The following is a 23384-nucleotide window of genomic DNA, read 5'->3' on the forward strand; positions in this document are numbered from 1 at the left end:
GTAACATCATGACCACTCAGGAGGAGGCTGCGTGCACAGGTGGGTGGGAGAGGACTGTGTGCGCGGTGAGGCCCGGAGAGAATAGGGCCTGCCAGCCACCGCGGCTGCGGGGAGGCCTGGAGGGGAGACGGCCTGCCAGCCGTGAGCTGCAGAAGGAACACCTTTTCTGACCGCTCATTGGCTAAGCTCCCTGTAAGCCGCCACTCACAGGGTTCTTGGTAACTTGGGTAATAAGAATCCAAGAAGGTGATCTAGGGTTTTTCCATCTCACTCCTGAAGGAAAAAACAAAGGTCCACTGCTAGAGGGGCTAAGAAATGTCATATCCTGCCCTAGCCAGTTTAGCTCAGTGGATAGAGCCTTGGCCTGCAGACCACAGGGTCCAGGTTCGATTCTGGTCAAGGGCATGTACCTAGGTTGCAGGCTCCTCCCTGGCCGGGACCCAGGTCAGGGCTCATGCAGGAGGCAACCAATCAAAGTGTCCCTCTCACACTGATGTTTCTCTCTGTCTTTCCCTCTCTCTTCCATGCTCTCTAAAAATCAATGAAAAAATATCCTCAGAGGGGGCTAAAAAAAAAAAAAGGAAAGAAATGTCATATCCTATGAAAGAGACATCTTGAAAATGCCTAAAGAATATTGTCATTTTTTTGTGGTGAAGGGACTGGACTCCGTGTTGATGAAAACACGTGGCGGCTGAGGCAGCCAGCAGTGGCAGCAGCAATGGGGTGGTGGGGGCGGCACCTTCCCCTGATCAGCTCGGTTGCCTCCTGCAGAGGCATCAGTAGGACATCCCCTGAGGGCTCCCGGACCGTGAGAGGGGACAGGCTGGGCTGAGGGGAACCACCCCTCCAGTGCATGAATTTTTGTGCACCGTGTCTCTATTTTTTTTTTAATTTTTTTAATTGATTTTTAGAGAGAAAGGAAGGGACAAGGATAGAGAGATAGAAACATCAATGAGAGAGAAACATCATCAACCAGCTGCTTCCTGCACGCCCTTGAGGATCTAGCCCACAACCTGGGCATGTGCCCTGACCAGGAATCAAACTGGGAATTGAACCATGATTTCCTGGTTCATAGGTTGGTGCTCAACCACTGAGCCACGCCGGCCAGGCCAAAATCTATTTTAAATCTCAAGAAGACGTCCCTTACTCAAGTCAGCAAAGCAAGTTGCTTCCAGTGTCCAACAGTCTTTGCTCATAGCTCTATTATTTTCATAATCACTGGGTCTCTAGCTGAGTGAATGCCAGTGTATCCACTTGGGGATCAGCATGAGAAAGGAGGAAACTGATTAGAATAGTACTCAATTGTGAAAATTTAGGGGCCCATCTTTATTGAGCACCTAAAACTATTATTTGTTGTGTGTTTTTTTAACTTATAAAATGTTTTCTTTCTTCTGATACAGTTCTGAGTATATTCTGAGAGACCTTTCATAGAAACCAAATTGTGGGGGAGGAAATCTAGAAGAGGAGGGTAAAGATAAAGAATTCTCACCCTCAGAAGATTGCAGGAAGCAAGGTCTAAGTGTACCCACTCCCACATCTGCACTTAGTTATTTATCCTCCTACAGGTCTTCAGATTTCAACTTCCTCAGGAAAGTGTGTCATGTTCTTTCCGATTAGAACAATCTTTTTTTTTTTCATATTTTATTTTTTGTTGCTGTTTGTTTTTTTAAGAAAATTATTCCATTTACTATAGCATCCAAAAGAAGGAAATACCTAGGAATAAATTTAGCCAAGGAAATAAAGGATATACACAGAAAACTACAAAACACAGCTAAAAGAAATTATTTTTTGTTGCTTTTTTTTAATCATAGCATTTATACCTTCCATAGCAACTCATATCTAGTTTTGCTAACCACTGTACCCTAGGTCCTAGCACAGAGCCTGGCATATCATGGGGTTTCAGTATTTTTAGAACAAGTTAATATCTATATATATAAAAGCCCAGCAACCAGAATGGCGGAACGACTAGAATGACCAGAGGCTATGACACACACTGCAGCAGCCAACCAGCCTGATCCAGGCCCTGATTGGCCCCTCCGCCCCGGCCGGCCCGGCCCCCGATCGGCCCCCATCACCTTGATGGGGACGGGGCCAGCCGCCAAGCACCTGCATCCTCTCTCCCCCTGCCAGCCTGGCCCTGATTGGCCCCTATCTGTGCAAGCCGGCCGGACCACCTGTGCACGAATTTGTGCACCGGGCCTCTAGTTGTGGCATAAACGGCAATAGGCTAAAGGGAATTGAAACAGGTCTACAGGGAATAGCAGTATTGCTAATGATCAGTATGATGGAATCGCCAGAATGAACAAGGGTGTAAGAGGGTTTTTTTCCTCCTGACACCATACATGTGATGTCTTTTCTTTCTTTTTCTTTTTTTTCTTTTTAATATATTTTATTGATTTTTCACAGAGAGGAAGGGAAAGGGATAGAGAGCGAGAAACATCGATGAGAGAGAGACATCGACCAGCTGCCTCCGCACACCCCCCACCAGGGGATGTGCCCGCAACCAATGTACATGCCGTTGACCGGAATCGAACCTGGGACCTTCCAGTCCGCAGACCGACGCTCTATCCACTGAGCCAAACCGGTTTCGGCTTTTCTTTCTTTTTTTTAAAAAAAATATATTTTATTGATTTTAGAGAGAGGAAGGAAGAGGGGATAAAGAAATAGAAACATCGATGAGAGAGAAACATCGATTGTCTGCCTCCTGCACACCCCCTACTGGGGATGGAGCCCGAAACGCCGGTATGTACCCTGACCCAGAATTGAACTGCAACCTCTTGGTTCATGGGTCAACGCTCAACCACTGAGCCACACTGGCAAGGCCTTTTTTCTTTTTATTGTGTGGTGTCTTTTCCAACACTACTTCCTCAACTCTCTGACACCAACTGGGTATCCAACAATTCAATTTAATTCTGACACTATCTACCTGGAGTTAGCATCAGATCCTACAAGTAAAAGGACTTACTCCATAAGACTTCCACCACTTGGACACCAATTGCAAGTCCCACGCTACTCATAATTCTGACCCACCAGATATAAATCAAGGATTCCCAAGACACCCTTCTCAGGTTCAATATTTGGCTAAAATGGTTCACAGAACTTAAGAAGGCACTTTTCTGGTTTATTATAAAGAACACAAATGAACAGCCAGATGAAGAGATCCATAGGGCAAGGTCTAGAAGAGTCCTTGTGGGGCTAAGGGGGTGCCATCCTCCCAGTACCTCAATATGTTCACATTCCTGGAAGCTCTCTGGACCCTGTCATTTAGGGGTGGGGTTTTTTTTTGAGGTGTTCATTACATAGGCATCATTAATTATATCACTGGCCATCAGTGATTAAATTCAATCTCCAACCCCTTTCCCCTCCCAGGAGGTGGGGCTGAAAGTTCTAACCTTCTAATCAAGGTTCCATCGTTCCATCCTCCAGTGGCCTCATTAAAAGACATTCCACGCCCTAGCTGGTTTGGCTCAGTGGATAGAGTGATGGCCTGCAGACTGAAGGGTCCCAAATTCAATTCCGGTCAAAGACACATGCCTGGTTTGTAGGCTTGATCCCCAGTATGGGACATGCAGGTGGCAGCCAAAGATTCTCTCTCATCATTGATGCTTCTATGTCTCTCTCCCTCTCCCTTCCCCTCTGAAACCAATAAAAAAATAAAAATTTAAAATTTTTTTCTAAAAGACATTCCTATTATCCTTATCACTCAGGAAATTCCAAGGGTTTTAGGAACCAGGAACAGAGACAAAAACAAATGTTTCTATGATACCATAGGGTGGCAATGAATTTAAGGGTGTAAATCTAAGGGAATATATAGTTAATAAGTAGTTTGTAATGATGATGCCAACAATGTTGTTAACCAGGTTTTTAAAGGTAATGATGTTTTAAGTTACACTTGAATTTCATTTCCCACTAACTTCGTAAATAAGCAAATTAAAAACATCAGCAGGTCTTCACTCAGTAATTACAACACTACCCTCCTCACTTTATCTAGCCCCAATACCATTTTGCTCTGCGTCATGTACTTGACAATTAGACACTACAGACATTCATGAGAATGTGTGATCGAATTAAATATTCTGGCACTGTGATAGCTTTTCTAGAAAGAGAAAGGTAGATGCCTTTTAACAACCTTAGGCTCCACAGGAAACTGCTTCTCCTCTTCTCAAAAACTTAACATATCGAAAGATACTCTCCAGTACAAACCGTAAGTAAGTTGATAATTTAAGGGAACAAATCAGGCCTTGTCACTACAGACATGCCAGCTCAAACTTGTTGTTGACTTGGTAACAGATATCAAATCACGCATAATCTATTGATTGAGACATGTATTCATTTATCCCCTTAAGTATCTGTTGAAAGCCTTGTCTATGTCTGACACTAGATAAAGTGAAAATAGACCTATAGGATATAAAATGAACTCAATATAACAACCTACCCTCAAGAAGTTCCCAATTTTGTTATAATAAAAGATTAAAGAACACATTATACGACAAAAGTTATAATTAAATACTAAGATAAAAGAAACATTCTATAGAAGGGTGGAGAAAAGGACAAATTAGTTTAGAAGATTAGGAAGAGTTCCTGGCAAGCCATGTTGTGAAGGGTGAGTTAAATGAAAAGGGTGAGATAGAAAGGAGAGTATATTTTATTTTATTTTTTATTTTGAGAGTATGTTTATTAAAGCTGGGGACAGTGAAACAGAGTAAGGATTTAGGGTAGAAGAAGCAACAGGAGAGAGACTAGCCGGTGCTCTGCTTCACTCTCTAGAAACGTTATGGGAAAGAAGTGAGCCAAGGTGGGGCTGCTTTGGCTCACTGGGCAGTCAGAGAAAAGGGGGTCTTGAAGACAGGTGCAGGGTGTTAGCTCGGGATGAGCTGTCACTGCCCATTGCTCCCATGGTTGCAAGTCTCCTGGGATCCTTAGAGCTTAGGGAGAAAGGGTAAAGATACACACCTGGGGAAGAAAGATGTGGGTGTGCTCAAGACTTTCCTAAGGCATCAAAAACTAAATGGTATCTTTTCTGTATTATAATCATCTATATATATATATAAACAGGTAATATGCAAATTAGCCAGGCATCACGACCAGCTCAGGAGGAGGCTGCATCACAACTCAGGAGGAGATGCGCACGCAGATGGGTGGGAGGGGACTGCGTGCCGCCCCCACCCCAGCAGATACACACCAGTTGTCGGGGCGTGCTCTGAGCGGCTGTGGTGCGGCTCGGAACACGCCCCTGGTGGGTGGCGGCAGTGGCCGGAACAAAGCAGCCCCAGTCCCAGATGCCTGGCAGCAGCTGGAGCAAAGCAGCCTGGGTCCCGGTGGGTGGCAGCAGCAGCCGGAGCAAAGCATCCCAGGTCCTGGGTGCCTGGCAGTAGCCAAAGCGAAGAAGCCCAGGTCCTGGGTGCCGGAGGGAAGCCAGTGCTGTCAGGAAGGAAGGAAGGGGAAGGAAGGCCTATTCTTGCACGAATCTTCATGCATCAGACCTCTAGTAAGAGAAACAACTTTTGAACTTCTTAAGGCCTTGCTCTACCACACACACACACACACACACACACACACACACACACACACACTAGAGGCCTGGTGCATGAAATTCGTGCACGGCGGGGGGGGGGGGGTGTCCCTCAGCCCAGCCTGCACCCTCTCCAATATGGGACCTCTCGAGAAATGTCTGACTTCCTGTTTAGGCCCGACCCCAGTGGGATCGGGCCTAAACGGGCAGTCGGACATCCCTCTCACAATCCAGGACTGCTGGCTCCCAACCGCTTGCCTGCCTACCTGCCTGATTGCCCCTAACTGCTTCTGCCTGCCAGCCTCATCACCCCCTAACCACTCCCCTGCCAGCCTGATAGACACTTAACTTCTCCCCTGCTGGCCCAGTTGCCCCTAACTGCCCTCCCCTGCCAGCCTGGTCTCCCATAACTGCCCTCCCCTGCAGGTCTGATCGCCCCCAACTGCCCTCTCCTGCTGGCCCAGTCACCCCTAACTTCCCTCCCTTGCCAGCCTGGTTGCCCCTAACTGCCCTCCCCTGCTGGCTCAATTGCCCCTGTCCTCTCCTGCTAGCCTGGTCACCCCTAACTGCCCTCCCCTGCAGGCCTGGTCACCCCAACTGCCCTCCCCTGCTGGCCCGGTCACCCCTAACTTCCCTTCCTTGCCAATCTGGTCACCCCTAACTGCCCTACCCTGCCGGCTTGGTCCCCCCCCCCACTGCCCTCCCCTGCAGGCCTTGTCACTCCCAACTGCCCTCCCCTGCAGTCCTGGTCCCGCCCAACTGCCCTCTCCTGCAGGCCTGGTCCCCCCCAACTGCCCTCCCCTGCTGGCCTGATCGCCCCCAACTGCCCTCCCCTGCCAGCCATCTTGTATCCACATGGGGGCGGCCATCTTGTGTGTTGGAGTGATGGTCAATTTGCATATTACCTCTTTATTATATAGGATGATTTTTAATTGATTTTGAGAGAGAGAGAGAGAGAGAGAGAGAGAGAGAGAGAGAGAAACATCAATTTGTTGTTCCACTTATTTATACATTCATTGGTTGACTCTCGACTCTTATATGTGCCCTGTCCTGGGATTGAACCTGCAACCCTGGAACATTTGGACAATGCTCTAACCAACTGAGCTACCTAGCCAGGGGCACACAATGTTCTTTATTTTATTCGAATGTACCGGCTATGGGAGATAGTCCATGTAGTTTTTACAAGTATGACATGGATGAGTGTTAGAGATAAGAGGCCATCTCCTTATAAAGATATTAGGAAACCATTATCATGAGCCTGCAAAAATCTTAGAAATATTTTCACTAAAGTCCATTTTGTGATAGCGAAACCTGTTTTACTGAAACTTGACTTGAAAGAATAGAACTTGGTCATCAAGACCAAAAAGTGGTCTAGCTCTTCCTATTTTGTAGCTCTTTTTGACAAAGAAGTTTCACCAAATTCCCCAAGGCCTGGAACAGAAGGCTATTTTCAGGATGCCAAGTGTGCCAACTTAAAACATTACTCACAGAATTTGTATCTAGACCCAAAGAAAAGAGTCACTTCCCATTCTTCATGGGGCACACTCACCAGAAGCTGAATGAAGTCTTCTTACATTTGTTTTTTTGTTCAAGGGTTTTTCATTATGATATTCCTGGGGATTCATAAGCAATGCCAAAGTCTTTGCCATCTCTCCCAGTATACTAGATGGACATGTGCAAACAGGATTGTTGGTGGCCTTCAGTAGTATCCCAGAGATTCTTAGAGAGGCCAGCAAAACAGGCCCTGTTTTTGGAGATAGAACAATATATCAGTTAGGAATGCAGACTCTATAGTCGAACAAACCTTAATTGGAATTCTAATACTGAAACGTACTAATTGTTTGAACTTGGGTACATTATTTACTTTCTTTGTGTCTCAATATCCTCTTATGTCAATTAGGCCACAATAATATCTACCGTATAATGTTTATATGATGATTAAAAATCATAATGCAAGTTAAGTACTTAGCCCAATGACTGGCACAAAGTAAGTAATCAACAAATGCAAGCTATTATATTACTATGATAAGTACAATAAATAGATAAAAATAAGTATCATGGGAGATCTAAAAGGGTACAATCTCTCCTGGTTGAAAAAAAATGAAAAAAGGCTTTGTATAAGGAGAAAACTCAGATATTCTAAGATAAGGAGTAGAGACATTTCAGTTGATGGCAACATCAGTGCAGAGAGGTGAGGGAGCCATAGAACATATGTGCTCAACAGTTTTTCTGGAGCATCACACATATAAAGAAGTCTTTAGGCCCTATCCAGTTTGGCTCAGTGGATAGAGCGTTGGCCTTCGGACCAAAGGGTCCCAGGTTTGATTCCAGTCAACAGCACATATCTCGGTTGCAGGCTCCTTCCTGGTCCGGGCCCTGGTAAGGGCACATACAGGAGGCAACCAATCGATGTGTTTCTCTCACATCCATATTTCTCTCTGTCTTTCACTCTCTCTTCCGCTCTCTCTAAAAATCAATGGAAAAATATCCAGGGGTGAAGATTTAAAAAAAAAGAAGAAGAAAGTCTTTTGGAGACAAGAATGCCAGAAAGAAGTTTAGACTTAGCTTATGAATAATAAAGGCATCTACTTATTATAATTATTATCCCCAAATAATTTTTAATATATTTTATTGATTTCAAAGAGGAAGGGAGAGGGAGAGATACTAGAAACACCAATGATGAGAAACATCAATCGCTGCCTCCTGCACACCCACCACTGGGGATCAGACCTGAAAACCCGGGCATGTGCAGGAAATGAAACCATGACCTCCTAGTTCAGTGGTTGGCAAACTGCGGCTCGCGAGCCACATGCAGCTCTTTGGCCCCTTGAGTGTGGCTCTTCCACAAAATACCACGTGCGGGCACGCACGTACAGTGCGATTGAAACTTCGTGGCCCATGCGCAGAAGTCGGTTTTCAGCTCTCAAAAGAAATTTCAATTGTTGTACTGTTGATATTTGGCTCTGTTTACTAATGAGTTTGCTGACCACTGTCCTAGTTCATAGGTTCACATTCAACCACTGAGCCATGCTGGTCAAGCCTCAAATAATTTTTGTAATATCATATAGAAATCTCTTTTTGCAATTCACCTGAGCATGAATAAAAATATCCTATCTGTCCATCTCGACCCTCTACATCTCTAGTTAGTACCAAGTTCTAGCCATCGGTAAGTCAAAGAATCTCCTGGCCAAAACATAAAGTGGTCTTCGGGGCAGAGGAAGAAACTAGAAATACTAGTAACAGAGTAAGAAAAGCATGACTCTTTCTTTTTATAGCTATACAGATACTCTAAGGCATCAGGAGAGATAAAAGTTAGGAAGGTTATGCTTGGTCTTGGTGAGTAGGATCATCTTCAGGATAAACACTTAAATGACATAAAAATATATGCAGAAAAGAACACTTAAATGACATAAAAATATATGCAGAAAAGATCATCTTCAGGATGGATAACAACTGATTTCAAGATTTCCTATCAAGCTACAGTAACAAGACACTTCTAACTGGAGCTTTTGGCATCAATATGGCCGTGTGTCCATGGAGAGAGGCTGTGGCTGTGGCGGTGGAGCTCCCACCCAAGGCACCCGTGTGCCCAGACAGGAGAATGTCGCTTCCTTAGTCTGGGCCACTGTCCAGGCTGTGAGCAAGAGGAAGCTGCAGCCCACCAGAGCCGCCTTCACCCTGACACCTTCAGCAGGAAACAAGATAAAATACATCTTAGTTGGTGTTGAACCAGGGGTTGTAATGGCCTTTCTTATGCTCTAGAATACACAGAGAAGATTCTGAAGTTGTTAAAGGTGGAGTCAGAGGGCTCATGGGAAAGGAAGCACAGCTAACTCTGTCGGAACAGAAATGGTTTATGTTGAAGACAAATTGCCCATGCATTTGTATAACCCAAACATCAAAGGAGCGCGTGGCTGTGGAGAAAGCTTTAATGTTTGACTCCTCAGGACTGCTCTGGCTGTGAGCTCCAGGACAGCTATGGAAGTCCTGGGCTTACTGAAGAAATCATGTGACTGTCATGTGCTTAAGGTTTATAATGCATGGCTGCCTTATGAGACAGTAAAGTGATGCACTTTGAAAATGAAACCAGTGTATTAAAAAGAAAAAAAAGACACTGTTCTATTGATGAAAGGATAGACATACAGATTAATGAAATACGGTAGAATAGAAAGCCTGGAAGGATGTAGGACAAATGGAAGTCTCATATATTGCTGGTGGTAATAAAAACATCATACAACCATTTTGAAAATGGTTTGATAGTTTCTTGTTCTTTAAAATGTTTTTAAATATATTTTTATTGATTTCAGAGAGGAAGGGAGAGAGAGAGAGAAAAACATCAATGATGAGAGAGAATCATTGATTGGCTGCCTCCTGCACATCCCCCACTGGGGATCGAGCCTGCAACCCCAGGCATATGCCCTGATCGGGAGTCGAACCATGACCTCCTGGTCCATAGGTCAATGCTCAACCACTGAGCAACACTGGCCAGAGCATGATAGCTTCTTATAAAGTTAAACATACACTTGACATACAATCCAGAATTCTACTCCTAGGCATTTACCCAATAGAAATTAAAACAGGTCCAAATAAAGACTTGTCCATGAATTTCCATAGCAAATTTATTCATAATAGTCCCAAATTGTAAACAACCCCACTGTTTATCAACAGGTAAATAGATAAAGTATTATATACCTAGACAATGAAATACCCAGCAATAAAAAGGAACAAAGTACATGTGCATGCAACATGGATGAATCTCAAGACATATGTACTGAAGAATACATACTGTGTGATTCCATTTATATAAAACTAGAGGCCCAGTGCACAGATTCATGCACATTGAAAGGAAATTAATTAGAAAGTGGCCAGTGGGGCGGGACTGGGCAAGACGGGCCCTGGAGCCAACCTCCTGCTGTCCCTCCCTGGCCAGCCGCACCTGGGGCAGCGCAGGAGCTCAAAGGGTGTCTGCATGTGAGTGGGGTCCCTTTGGCAGGTGGGGTCCCTCAGCCTGGCCTGCAGGGATCGTGCCAAAACAGGCAGCCTGACATCCCCTGAGGGGTCCTGGACTGCAAGAGGGCACTCTGCAAAGTTGCTGTCGCTCAGCAGCTCCTGCATTGAGCATCTGCCCCTAGTGGTCAGTATGCGTCATAGCGACCGGTCGACAGGTCGTTCGGTCGCTTAGGCTTTTATATATATAGATTCTAGAAAATGTAAGCTAATCTACAGTGGCAGAAAGTAAATCAGTGATTGCCTGGGACGGAGGTGGAGAGTACCCCAGATGACTGTAAAAGGGCACTTAGGGAATTTTGGGGAGGTTCTTCTATCTTGGTGAAAGGAGTTACACTATTGTCAAAACTCACTATTGTTGCGCCCAGTAAGTGTGGCTCACTGGTTTAGCATACACCTATGAACCAGGATGTCATAGTTCGATTCCTGGTCAGGGCACATGCCTGGGTTTCGGGCTCGACCCCTAGTAGGGGCCTGCAGGAGTCAGTAGATCGATGATTCTCCCTCATCATTGATGTTTCTCTCTCTCTCTCCCTTTCCCTTCCTCTCTGAAATGAATAAAAATATATCTTTTAAAAAACTCATTGAACTGTATACTTTCAATAAATGCAGTCTATTGTATATAAATTATATCTCAATAAGTGTGAGAGATACTATATATACCAGGTACAATGCTAAAGGCTTGTGGCACACACAGATGATAAAATATTACTGTTCTCTAGGCTTCACAATTGAAAACAATATGTGCATAGTTTTCGGGAAAGATAGAAGTTTGTTTTCTCCTTCTTCCTTCTTCCTTCATTCTTCTTCCCTTCTTCCCCCTCAAATCCTCCTCCTCCTTCTCTTTCTTCTTCTTTTTTTGTTGTTTTGTTAATCTTCACCTGTGGATATTTTTTCCCATCGATTTTTAGAGAGAGTGGAAGTGAGGGGGAGAGACAGAGAGAGAAACATTGTTGTGAAAGAGATGCATTGATTGGTTGCCTCCCATATGCACCTGGACTGGGGCCAGGGATCAAGCCTGCAACAGAGGTCCTTGCCCCTGACCAGAATTGAAACCCAGACCTTTCAGTCCGCTAGCCTGACACCAAAAGTAGCAAGTAATTTTTGCATAAAATATATAAAATATATTTATTTTCTTGCCTTGGTTATATGTAACCAAGGTTACAAAGTGGTGGATTAGTGTCAAGGTCAGTCGATCAAAATGCAACCTTTTTAGAGGCTGGTTTCCCTTTAAGTGCCTCATGTTGTTTTGCCAAGTCCATGTAATTTAACACATGTAATCACCCTTTCAACAAAAAACTTCCCTGATGTTGCCTTATTCCAGCAAAAATAGCACTATCTGATCCAACAGACTAATACTCCTGAGACATCATACAATAACAAACCAATATGAACACTGGGAAAAAGAAAACCAAATATTGACAAAGAAATTAAAGTGTAGTTTTATACTCTTAAGGGACTAACCTCACAGTTCTAAGTTAAACATCAGATCTCAGGACTGTTTGGGAACTTTTTACCCGTACATAGGAGTAAATTTCTTATGGCGGAATAACAATCTTTCAGACAATACAGATTACAAATGATTTTTTAAATATATTTTATTGATTTTTTACAGAGAGGAAGGGAGAGGGATAGAGAGTTAGAAACATTGATGAGAGAGAAACATCGATCAGCTGCCTCCTGAATACTACTCCCCACCAAGTATGTGCCCACAACCAAGGTACATGCCCTTGACCGGAATCGAACCTGGGACCCTTGAGTCCGCAGGCCGACGCTCTATCCACTGAGCCAAACCAGTTAGGGCTATAAATTTAAAAAAAAAAAAAAAACTCCTGTTTTTCTGGCTTTGATAGCTAAAGTTTTATTTCAGAATTGTGCATTTACTAATAATATTCCAGACTCAGATAATAATAGTTACTTAACTTGACAATAATCATAGTCTATTTTACAGAGAATTAAGACCATAATATGAACCATGCATCAGATAAAACTTTGCCTTCAAACAACAATATACTTGCCTTGGCTGGGTAATTCAATTTGTTAGATCATTATCCTGACATGCCAGGATTCAGGTCTGATCCCTAGTCAGGACATACAAGAAGCAACCAATGAATCTTATATAATAAAAGCCTAATATGCTAAGTGTTCGGTCATCTGGTTGGCCATTCAACCAATCAAAGCATAATATGCTAAGACCGCTCAATCGTGTAACAACAAATCAATGTTTCTGTCCTGCTGGTGTGGCTCAGTAGTTGAGCATCAAACCTATGAACCAGGACACAGTTTGATCCCTGGTCAGGGCATATGCCTGGGTTGCAGGCTCAAACCTGGTAGGAGGCGTGCAGGAGGCAGCCCATCAATGTTTCTCTCTCATCAATGTTTCTATCTCTCTCTGCCTCTCCCTTCCTCTCTCTCTAAAAAACCATTAAAAATCTTTAAAAAATGTTCATTGAAAGAATAAATTTATAAGACATTTCTAATTTTGTCAGCTAGACCAGTGGTTCTCAAAGGGTGGTCCTTAAATCAGCAGCATGGGCATCACCTTGAGTTTGTTAGAAATGCACATGCAACTTAGTATACCTGGGTATGGGGCTGAGCAAACAGATTTAATGAACTATTCAGATGATTCTTATGCCTGTTACACTTTGAGAACCACTAATCTAGACAGTATTTTTCGTTAAAAGTGAATAACATTTTCTAAATCTCAAAAATATTATGCTGAGCAAAAGAAGCCAGAGACAAAAGAGCACAGAATGAATTATTCAAAACCTGAATAGTGGTTGCCTGGGGGTAGGAGATATTTAAATGGAAAAAGGCATAAGGGAACTTTCTAAAGTGTTGGAAAGTTTTATCTAAACCTTGATGGAATGTAGACTACATATGGGTATGACTAAGTCAAAACTTATCAAACTGGATACTTAAGACCTGTGCATTTTATATAAGTGAAATACAAACAAAAAAAATAAAATAAAATACTATATTAATGCCATTCTAATTCTTGCTGCTTAAGTTTTTCAGGTATATTTTTACATAGCAATCCTTGCCTTTTTCTTTATTTAATTCTATTTATTTATTTATTTATTTATTTATTTATATTATTGATTTTAGAGAGAGAGGAAGGGAATGACAGAGAGAGAGAAAACACTGATCAGTTGCCTCCTGTATGCACCCGACTGGGGATGGAACCCGAAACCTGGGTATGTGCCCTGACCAGGAATTGAAACCACTACCCTTTGGAGCACCGGACAATGCTGCAACCAACTGAGCCACACTGGCCAGAGCACATAGCAATCTTAAAATTATCTACAAGATCTTACATGATATGACCACTACCTACTTTTCTAATATTATGTTACCAAGCTCTCCCCTACTTACTTTTCTATTATCTATTACCAAACCACTATCACTCTTATATCTTCACTAGCACTAAGCTTTTAGTTTCCCAATGATACATATTTCTATGCTGCCCCAGGACCTTTGCTCATGATGTTACTGCTCCCTAGAATGTTCCTTTCTTCCTCTCCACCTGGTTAATTCCCATTCTTCTTTCAGTTCTAATTCTTCTGCTTGTCCCTAAGGAAAACCAACCCAAATCTTACTTTACTGTCTGTGCCCATGGAACACTTTGTAGGGCTGCTGTGTATGCTTGTGCAGGTTGTTCATCTAAACAAGCATTCCAGCTGAGGTGATAAGGCTGAAATTCAGTTTGTGCTTCACTCACAAAGCCTTGCACATGGAGCAGGACTGTGTCAACCTGGAAGAAGGGCTGCCTTTCTTTCTTTCTTTCTTGTTTTTGTTTTGTTTTTTTTTAATTCTCACCGGAGGATACTTTTCCCATTGATTTTTTTTTTTTTTTTTAGAGAATCCAAGGGAGGTAAGGAGGCAAAGAGAGGGATGGGAGAAAGAAAGTGTGTGTGTGTGAGACAAAGAGAAACGCTGAGGTGAGAGAGACGCATGGATTGGCTGCCTTCCACATGCGCCTGATCAGTACCTTTATTCGTGTGATTATTTGTTTCTCCCACTAGACAGTAAGCTCTATGACCGGGGCCAGCATGGAATCTGCTACCCAAATCGAACCTGTAACCCTTCAGTGCACTCGATACTCTAACCACTTAGACACACCAGCCAGGGTTGGGCTGCCTTTTTCTTTTTTAAAATGTTTTATTGATTTTCAGAGAGAGGAAGGAAGAGGCAGAAAGAGATAGAAACATCAATGAGAGAGAATCTTTGATTGGCTGCCTCCTGCACACTCGCTACTAGGAATCAAGCCTGCAACCTGGGGATGTGCCCTTACCAGGAATGGATCTGTGACCTCCTGGTTCATAGGTTTGATGCTCAATCACTGAGCCACACCAGCTGGGCTGCCTTTTTCTAATTCATCAAAGACATAGTCTGCTTGCCAAGCTCTGCTACTCTGGGTTGGTTCTGTCTATGGGGACACCTTTTTAAAAATAGCACAAAGATACAATGGTGGCAGCAGCAGCCCTGACCACGTGCTTTCCCTTCATAGTACTTACTACAATTGTAATTTTAGCTTTATTCACCTGATTATTTGTTTTCCCCACTAGACAGTAAGCTCTACGACCGTAAGAAACTGTCTGGTTTTGCTTAATATTAAGGATCCCCAGCTTCCAGAAGAGTGCCTGCCACATAGTGGGTATTCAGGAAACATTTATTAAATGCATGAGACATTTTTTAATTTTGGAAGAATATTAAGCTTTTTGAAGGTAGGGACAGTGTCTAATTTTCCCTATTTATTTCCTCCCTGAACCACAATTACCATACTGTTTTGCACATAAATGGCATTCAGTAAATTCCTCCTGGTTGATTTAAAAATATTCAAAGAAGCCATATGATGCTGTGTTCATAGGAAACTAGATCTGCAAGTATATGATTACACACTGAATGAGTGATGATGAACAGCTGCTATTTATGAAGCTGATAAGACAAAAAAAATGTTGAATGAATAAGAAATCAACTTCAATTGAAATGGGAAGGATTTAATTTAGCTTTTGAAACTCATTTCCTGATATGAAGCTTACAAGATACCAGAAGACAATACCAAGGGAGGCTGTGAATTTTCTTTCCTGTGTAAGATGATCTTTGAAAAATTTCCAAGATAGAACAGCCACTTATTTGAAGGCTAAGCGGTATTTCTGACTAGAGTTCTCATCAGTCTAATAGGAGATCAATTTTATTATTTTTTGAATATATTCTTATTGACTTCAGAGAGGAAGGGCAAGGGAGAGAGAGTTAGAAACATCAATGATGAGAATCATTGATTGGCTACCTCCTGCACGCCCCCGACTAGGGATCCAGCCCACAACCAGGGCATGTGCCCTTGACTGGAATCGAACCCGGAACTGGTACACAGGCAAAGGCTCTATCCACTGGGCAAAACTGGCTAGGGCTCAATTTTATTTTTTAATAAGCCCAGTAGTTGAGCATTGACCCATGAACCAAGAGGTCACAGTTTGATTCTTGGCCAGGGCAATGGACTCGATCCCCAGTAGGGGGTGTGCAGGAGGCAGCCAATAGATGTCGCTGTTTCTCTCTATTCCTCGAATCCCTTCCTTTCCCTAAAATCAATAACAACATTAAAAAAAAAAAAAGGAACTCTTACCCTTTAAAAAATAAAATAAGCTTTTGTACCCTGGCCAGATAGCTCAGTTGGTTAGAGCATTGTCCTGGTATGCCAAGGTTACAGGTTCAATTCTGTGGTCAGGGCGAATATAAGCAATCAGTGAATGTATAAATAAGTGGAACAAAAAATCAATGTTTTTTTTCTCTCTCCCCCACCCCACCCCCCACCTCTAAAATCAATTTACAAAAATAAGCTTTTGGTATGTGTGTGTGGGGGGGGGGTAATTTTACAGAAAAGTTTCCACCCTTCACCCAGTTTTCTTCACTGTTAACATCTTATATTACTAGGCACATTTGTCAAAATTAAGAAATTGAAATATATGCATAACTATTTTTTTATTTAAATTCTTCATTGTTGAAAGTATTACCTGTGCCTCCTTTTTTCCCCCATTGAGCTCTCTCCTGTCGTTCCCACCCCCATTATACATAACTATTAACTAATCTGCAGACTTTATTTGGATGTTCCCAGTTTCTTCAGTTATGTCCTGTCCCAAGTGAGATAGTATTTTGTCCTTCAATAGTGTATGAAAGCCTGACCAGTGTGGCTGCGTTTGTTGAGCATCATCCCATGCACCAGGAGGATGCCAGTTCGATTCCCAGTCAGGGCACATGCCCAGGTTGCAGTCTCAGGCCCTAGTAAGGGGGTGCAAGAGGCAGCTGATTGATGTTCTCTCTCATTGATGTTTTTATCTCTCTCTCCCTCTCTCTTCCTCTCTAAAACCAATAAAAACATATTTTTTTAGAAGAAGAATTTACTGTTTAAAAAAGTAGTGTAAAAAAATTAAAAAGTGGTGTATAAAAAAAGAAAAAAACAACAAAAAAGAAGAAAAATATAATAAAATAAGAAAAAGGAAAAACAAACAAACAAAACCTGGCTGGGTAGCTCAGTTGGTTAGAGCACTGTTCCAATACGCTAAGGCTGTGGGTTCAACCACCAGCCAGGGCATATACAAGAAGAAACCAATTAATGCATAAATAAACAGAAATAGATGTTTCTCTCACTCTCTTTCTCTAAAAATCTATTTTTAAAAAAGAGCCCTGACTGGTATTGCTCGGTGATTAGAGCATCAGCCCACGCACTGAAGGGTCTCAGGTTTAATTCCTGGTCAAGGGCAGGAACCTGGGTTGCAGGTTTGACCCCCGGCCCCTGTTGGGGAGTGTTTAGGAGGCAACCAATTGAAGTGTCTCTCTCATATCAATGCTTCTCTCTCTTCCCCTCCCTCCCTTCCACTCTCTCTAAAAATCAATGGAAAAAATATCCACATAGGGGAGAGTAAATGATATTTTGGAAAGATAAATGGGCCCTTAAAAAAGATGGGAGATATAATAGTTTGTGACAAATTTTGAGTGTGGTATGGACTTCTATCTCCTCTCCTGTGGTAAGAGTCAGTCTTCCCTGGTTAATGAACCTCCTGAAAAGGGGATTTGTAACAGATGAGTTCCTTTTGGAGGATCTGTTTTTTTTGTTTATTTATTTTTTATTTATTTCAGAGAGGGAGAGATAGAAACATCATGATGAGAGAGAATCACTAATCAGCTGCCTTCTGTATACCTCCCACTGGGGATCAAGCCTGCAACCTGGGCATGCGCTTTGACTGGTAATTGAATCCTGATCGGGAATTGAACCCTGACCTCCTGGTTCATAGGTTGACACTCAAGCACTGAGTCGCTTACCTCCTAGTTCATAGACCAATGCTCAACCACTGAGTCCTGCTGGATGGGCATGGAGGACCTGTCTTTAAGCAGATAAGGGGAGTTCATAGAAAACCTGTTTTTCAAGTGCTTTCAGCTCAAAACAATCAACATTCCAAAGCAGCATACTGTGGATGGTATGTCCTGAACTCCTTCACTTCCATTCGGCTCCTTGATTACAAATCCCCTCCTGTCCTTGCTGCTTTCAGAGTTTAGCTCTATCTCTCTACTACTGCCAAGTCTTGACATTTATTATCATAGCCTTGAATACAATTCCTTATTGTTTTAACAAGTGCCAGAATAATAATTTTTATCATTATTATTAACTAATATCCATTTATTATCCCTGACTCACCAGAAAAAAATTTAAATATCCCTCTGAGTTTTAATAACTCTTTAAAAATATTTTCGCTTTGTTAGGATTAACATGCACGCTGAAAGGCATTATACTTTGATGTGTCTTTTAACCAAATGTTCAGCATTTTTCTAATTTTATGACTAGTAGTTGATTCCTACTTCCCACCTCCCACTGATCTGAGACATGTAGATTAATTTGGTTTGGAAATACTTTAGTTGACTATTCTTTATTTGTAGAGCTATATTCACAATTATACTTTTCAATAGAAAAGGGGAGCCCTAGCTGGTTTGGCTCAATGGATAGAGCATTGTTGGCCTTCACACCAAAGGGTTACAGGTTTGATTCCGGTCAAGGGCTGGTACCTCTGTTGCAGATATTTCTCTAGCCCGGGCCCTGCGTGCAGGAGTCAACCAATTGATGTGTTTCTTTCACATCGATATTTCTCTCTGTCTTTCCCTCCCTCTTCCACTCTCTCTAAAAATCAATGGAAAAATATTCTCAGGTGAAGATTAAAAAGAAAGGGGAATATGTTTATCTCTGCCCATGTAAATGTCATACCAAAACACATCTTATTTCCTCAGTGACTAATGCCATACTAGTCTCATCTCTCTGTCACCAAATGAAGGGTGCTTAGCAGTGCCTGGCACATTAGAAGAGTTAAAAAAAAACAAAACACTGCAATTAATATTATTAGGACCTGAATTTTAATTTTTTTCAGCTTTCTTCCTTTTCTTATTAAAAAAAAGAATGGAACACTTCACAGATTTGCATGTCATCCTTGCCCAGGGGCTCTGCTAATCTTCTCTGTATCATTCCAATTTTAATACATGCGCTGCTGAAACAGCTTCCATAATTTTCTTGAGTCTTCACTGCAAAAAAACTCTTATTCTACCCCGTCTTTGCTTTACCTTCCTTTTCTCATTCTCAACTGAGTTCTCTCCTTATCTCCAAAAGGAAGAGTGACTTGCAACCTGCTGATAATAAAATGGACAGAGATAATGATATTCTCTGTTAGGGCATCATGCAAAAGTAATTCTATTCACTAGAATTTTATGGATGGGGCACTCTATATCGGTTATTCACTGGTGATGTAAAGAGGTCTAAAAGAGAAAAAATATATATATATCAAGTAGGTGCTCAAGAAATTTTAGGTCCCTTCCTATCTCACTTTACATATGAAGACAATGAGGCTCCCCAAACCAAGGGGTGATAACCAAGTTCTACAAAGAGGGTGTGAGGGTGTGTGTGTGTGTGTGTGTGTGTGGCTATCATCACTTTCCTTTTCCTGCTGCTCATTCGTTTTTGTGTCTTAATGATCCATGTTAACAAAATCACCAGCCTCACCAATGTATTTGGCATCTGTCAAGCACCTAGATATGGTAACATTTACAGGGATAAACATTTTGGTGATGTGTAACAGTTTTGCTGCCTTCCCCTACAATTTGTTATCTGGTGTGCCAAAAATGACTGTCCGTCCTTCTGTCTCACACACACTTGGAGATAACCATTGGTTTGGGGGCGTTGTTCAGGGCCTGAATGATTCTTTTAACAGAAAGAACACTCTGGACTCTAACTCATTGGGGGTCTAAAATCATTACAATTTTTATCCCTACTTAACTCTGATCCAATATTGGTACCAATTGGGTGAGGATAACCATTCATTACAATAAATATTCATCAAGAATTTAGCACGCACCCAAAAACTATGATTTGGTAGGGCTTTGCTACCCACCCCGAGCTACGGAAACCCAATGAGGACTACCTGGTTCAGCAAACAAGACTTGGAAGAGGTGGGGCTTGGAAGAGGCGGGTCCGGACGTCCCAGCGCGAGAAGACGGCCAGACGCATGCGTCCTGCTTAGCCGGTAACTTCCATTTGCTAGGTGGGGGAGGCAAGTGGAAAGCAGTCTACATTTTTTTAAATCCCTATTCTTAACCAAAAATTTAATTGTGAACAATACCGTGAATAATTTGAGAGCCTTGTTTTCCGAGTTCAAAATTAAGAACATTTGGCCTACACCGCTAACGCAAGAGGTTCCTTCTCGTATCTTCCCTGTCCCCTGGGACATTGGTGGTCTAGTCCATTCCCCAGACTTTCGAGCCCTTGCAGCGGGTCGGAGACCGAAGAATTGGGCCAATTGCGACTGAAACGTCTTTGGAAGGAGGAAGGGGGTGCGGGAGCATCCCTTTGAGTGCCGCCTCTCCTTTTTCAAGGCGGTGGTAGGGAAGGGGGGGGGGAGTACGAAATACTGCCCTCGAAAGCCAAAGGAGCACACCTCTCCGTGCAAATTGCCCGGAGGGCGGCGGGAAAAGGGCGAGACGGGAGTGGGGACCGAGAAGGAGCCAGGAAGCCGCGCGGGAGGGCGCGCGCGCGCCCCTTTTTCAGCAGTGTGGCGGGGTCGCACGCACGCCCGCCTCGGCGGCTGGGCGCGGTTTGCGACAGTGGGGGAAGCGGTGGAGGTGGCGGCGGCGGCAGTGGCAACTTTGCGGCAGGCTCCGGCCGGGCTTGCTTGACGGCGGTGTGGCGGAGGCCCCGCCCTAGGCGGCAGGAACCTGGAGGGAGGCGGAGGAATATGTCCGAGAGGGAAGTGTCGACAGCCCCGGCGGGAACAGACATGCCTGCGGCCAAGAAGCAGAAGCTGAGCAGCGACGAGAACAGCAACCCGGACCTCTCTGGAGACGAGAATGTGAGTGGGGCCCTGAGTCGTTCGGACGGGACTCTAGTGAAAGTTTTTAAAGTCTTTTTAAACTGGGAGCGGGGGCGGCCGGGCGGCTGTGGGGGGGGTGGGGGGGGGAGGGAGAGAGCGAGGTGTCACTCTCTACCCAGGAAAACGCGGGCGTGGAGGAGAGAACCGAACTTGTCGCTGGGGTTTGGATGTGGGGCCGAGAGCGAGCAGAAACTCGGCGGAGCGTGGCCTGGGGGAGCGCGGGGGGCGGAGGGTCGGCTCGGCTGCTTTTGCGCGGACGCGGTGTGCTTGGGCCTTGGGGAGAGGGCAGGGGCTGAGATTCCGGTTGTTTAAAAGGCACGTTAGAGATGGCTCTGGGGAAGCTGGAGGGAGAACCCAGCGTGTTAGGGACCCTCTTACAGGAATTAGGGACCGTGTCACTCCCGGACCCTTACGGGCAGCTGGAAGGGAAGAGGAGATCGTCGGGCGTCTCGGCGACTCTCTTAAAAGGAGATTTTGTGCCTGCTCCTGTCCTGTCCGTGGAGAGGAGGCCGGTCAGCTTTTCTTGACGAGGAGCCGAATTGAGAGGGTCGTCTTCGGACTTGGAGGGGAAAACCACCCTTGAGGCAGGAATGGGAAGGGACGGTTCCTCTTTCGAAAGTTGCTAAGATAAAGGGGAGACCACCTGGGAGATTGCAGGTCCCGGTGGCACGGGAAGCTGTCTTTAAGGTGTGGGCTTCATGGCCTCGCCGTGTTTGATTTGGGGAATTAGATTTATAAATAACAACAGCAGCAGCAAAACCGAATTGGATCATGATAGTCATCTAGTCCCAACTGTGTTTGGGTGAGATGCCAGTAATAACCGAATTGACATTACTCTTCAGTTTCATGTTTTCATATGTCCAGTAAGTTCTGCAAAATGTCTTGACAAATTAACACCCAAAATGTGAGCCCCTTTTCATAGTATATGGCAATAACATCCGGCTATCTTTTTAAAATCTGTAAAGTGTTATAGGAGTGTGGTATAAGTTCTTCATTTTCTCATTTGGCTAGTTTTAGGAATAAATGGCATCTTATACACCCATTTCTTAAATTCTACATCACTACATTACTGACCGAAGCATATAGTATATGAATGACATGGTGTCATGACCAAAATTTTCACTGAAGAGATGGGAAAAGAACTCTTTCTTTTTTGTAGATAGAAGAAAGATTTTTAGGGGATTGCCAGTTTGTGGGATTTGGACTTGAAATTTCTGGAAAGCTTAGGTGTTGAAAGTTACTTTAAAAGGAGCATTTTTTACTTTTTCATTCCAGTCCTTGGAGCCTGTTTTCTTTTGTCTTAAATTTCTTTGGACAGATTAGGTTAGTAATAGGAGCACAGACAAGATCCAAATGTTAGGTTAAAATTTTCCCTCTGCTACTTACTGGTTGCTTGACCTTGAGCAAGGCAAGATAATGACCTAGTTGCCTCAGTTTCTTATCTTACAAATGGAGATAACAATGGCATTTACCTCGAGGGGCATTTGTAAGGATTAAGTGAAGTAGTATAGGTGAAGTGCTTGCCAGAATGCCTGCCTCTGCCCTAGCCGGTTTGGCTCAGTGGATAGGGTCCCTTGCAGACTGAAGGGTCCCAGGTTTGATTCCTGGCAAGGGCAAGTACCTCGGTTGCAGGCTCCTCTCCGGCCTGACTGGGGCGTGCAGGAGGCAACCACTCGATGTGTTTCTTTCATATCAATATTTCTCTCCGTCTTTCCCTCTCTCTTCCACTCTCTCTAATAATCAATGGAAAAATACCCTTGGGTGAGAATTTAAAAATTTTTTAAATAAGAATGTCTGCCTCATAAGTACTATTCAAATTTTATTTAATTACTATTACTAATTTTGTGATCACATAGTATAAACTTACGTTTCTGACCTTTCCACATACTAAATAATCAGGCAGAAATGTAATGAAAATAGAAATTTATTTAGACTGAGGAAACTTTCAGGGCGCCAAATAAATTGAAAGCTTATTTTCTTTTTGCAGACTCTTAGGGAATATATTTGATGCATTAGAAAACGGTTCACAACCAAATGATTGGATGAAGCCTTTGTTTTGGTTCCTCCATCTGGATGAGGACTTCATATATATGTATACATATATATGTATATGTTTTTACTGATTTTAGGGAGAGGGAGAGAGAGAGAGAGAGAAACATCAGTGATGAGAAAGAAGCATTGATCTGCTGCTTCCTGCATGCCCCCCACTGGGGATCGAGCCCACAACCTGGGCATGTGCCCTGACTAGAATCGAACTGTGACCTCCTGGTAGAATAACATTTTTAAATGTGTAAGATACAGTGAAAAGATTATAAACATAATCATAAACTTATGTTATAAAATATTTTTGAGATTTGTTTTAATAAAGTATTTTATTTTTATTTATAAATAAATATAATCAAAACACTAACATTTGTCATGAATACTGTTAGCATTCTTTTAATTTATTAGAGTGACATTGGTTA

General features: G+C 43.2%; 1 protein-coding gene and 1 pseudogene across 3 annotated transcripts in view; both read left to right on the forward strand.

Moving 5' to 3' along the window:
* The first annotated feature begins 9046 nt into the window (after positions 1-9046).
* LOC307110154 (iron-sulfur cluster assembly 1 homolog, mitochondrial-like) lies at positions 9047-9451 on the forward strand (annotated as a pseudogene). Its single transcript has one exon. The product of its transcript is annotated as an iron-sulfur cluster assembly 1 homolog, mitochondrial-like (transcript).
* Positions 9452-20324: 10873 nt separating this feature from the next.
* Positions 20325-23384, forward strand: part of EED (embryonic ectoderm development) — a 39840-nt gene continuing 36780 nt past the window's right edge. Inside the window, exon 1 of one of the 2 annotated variants that reach the window (XM_079789392.1) lies at positions 20325-20898. In XM_079789392.1, coding sequence (XP_079645518.1) covers positions 20785-20898 — 114 coding nt within the window. In that variant the 5' untranslated portion in view covers positions 20325-20784. The remainder of the gene's footprint in view (positions 20899-23384) is intronic. The other variant, XM_079789393.1, reaches the window with a different exon arrangement.

This window comes from Cnephaeus nilssonii, assembly GCF_951640355.1.
Source record: "Cnephaeus nilssonii genome assembly, chromosome: 13".
NCBI lineage: Eukaryota > Metazoa > Chordata > Mammalia > Chiroptera > Vespertilionidae > Cnephaeus > Cnephaeus nilssonii.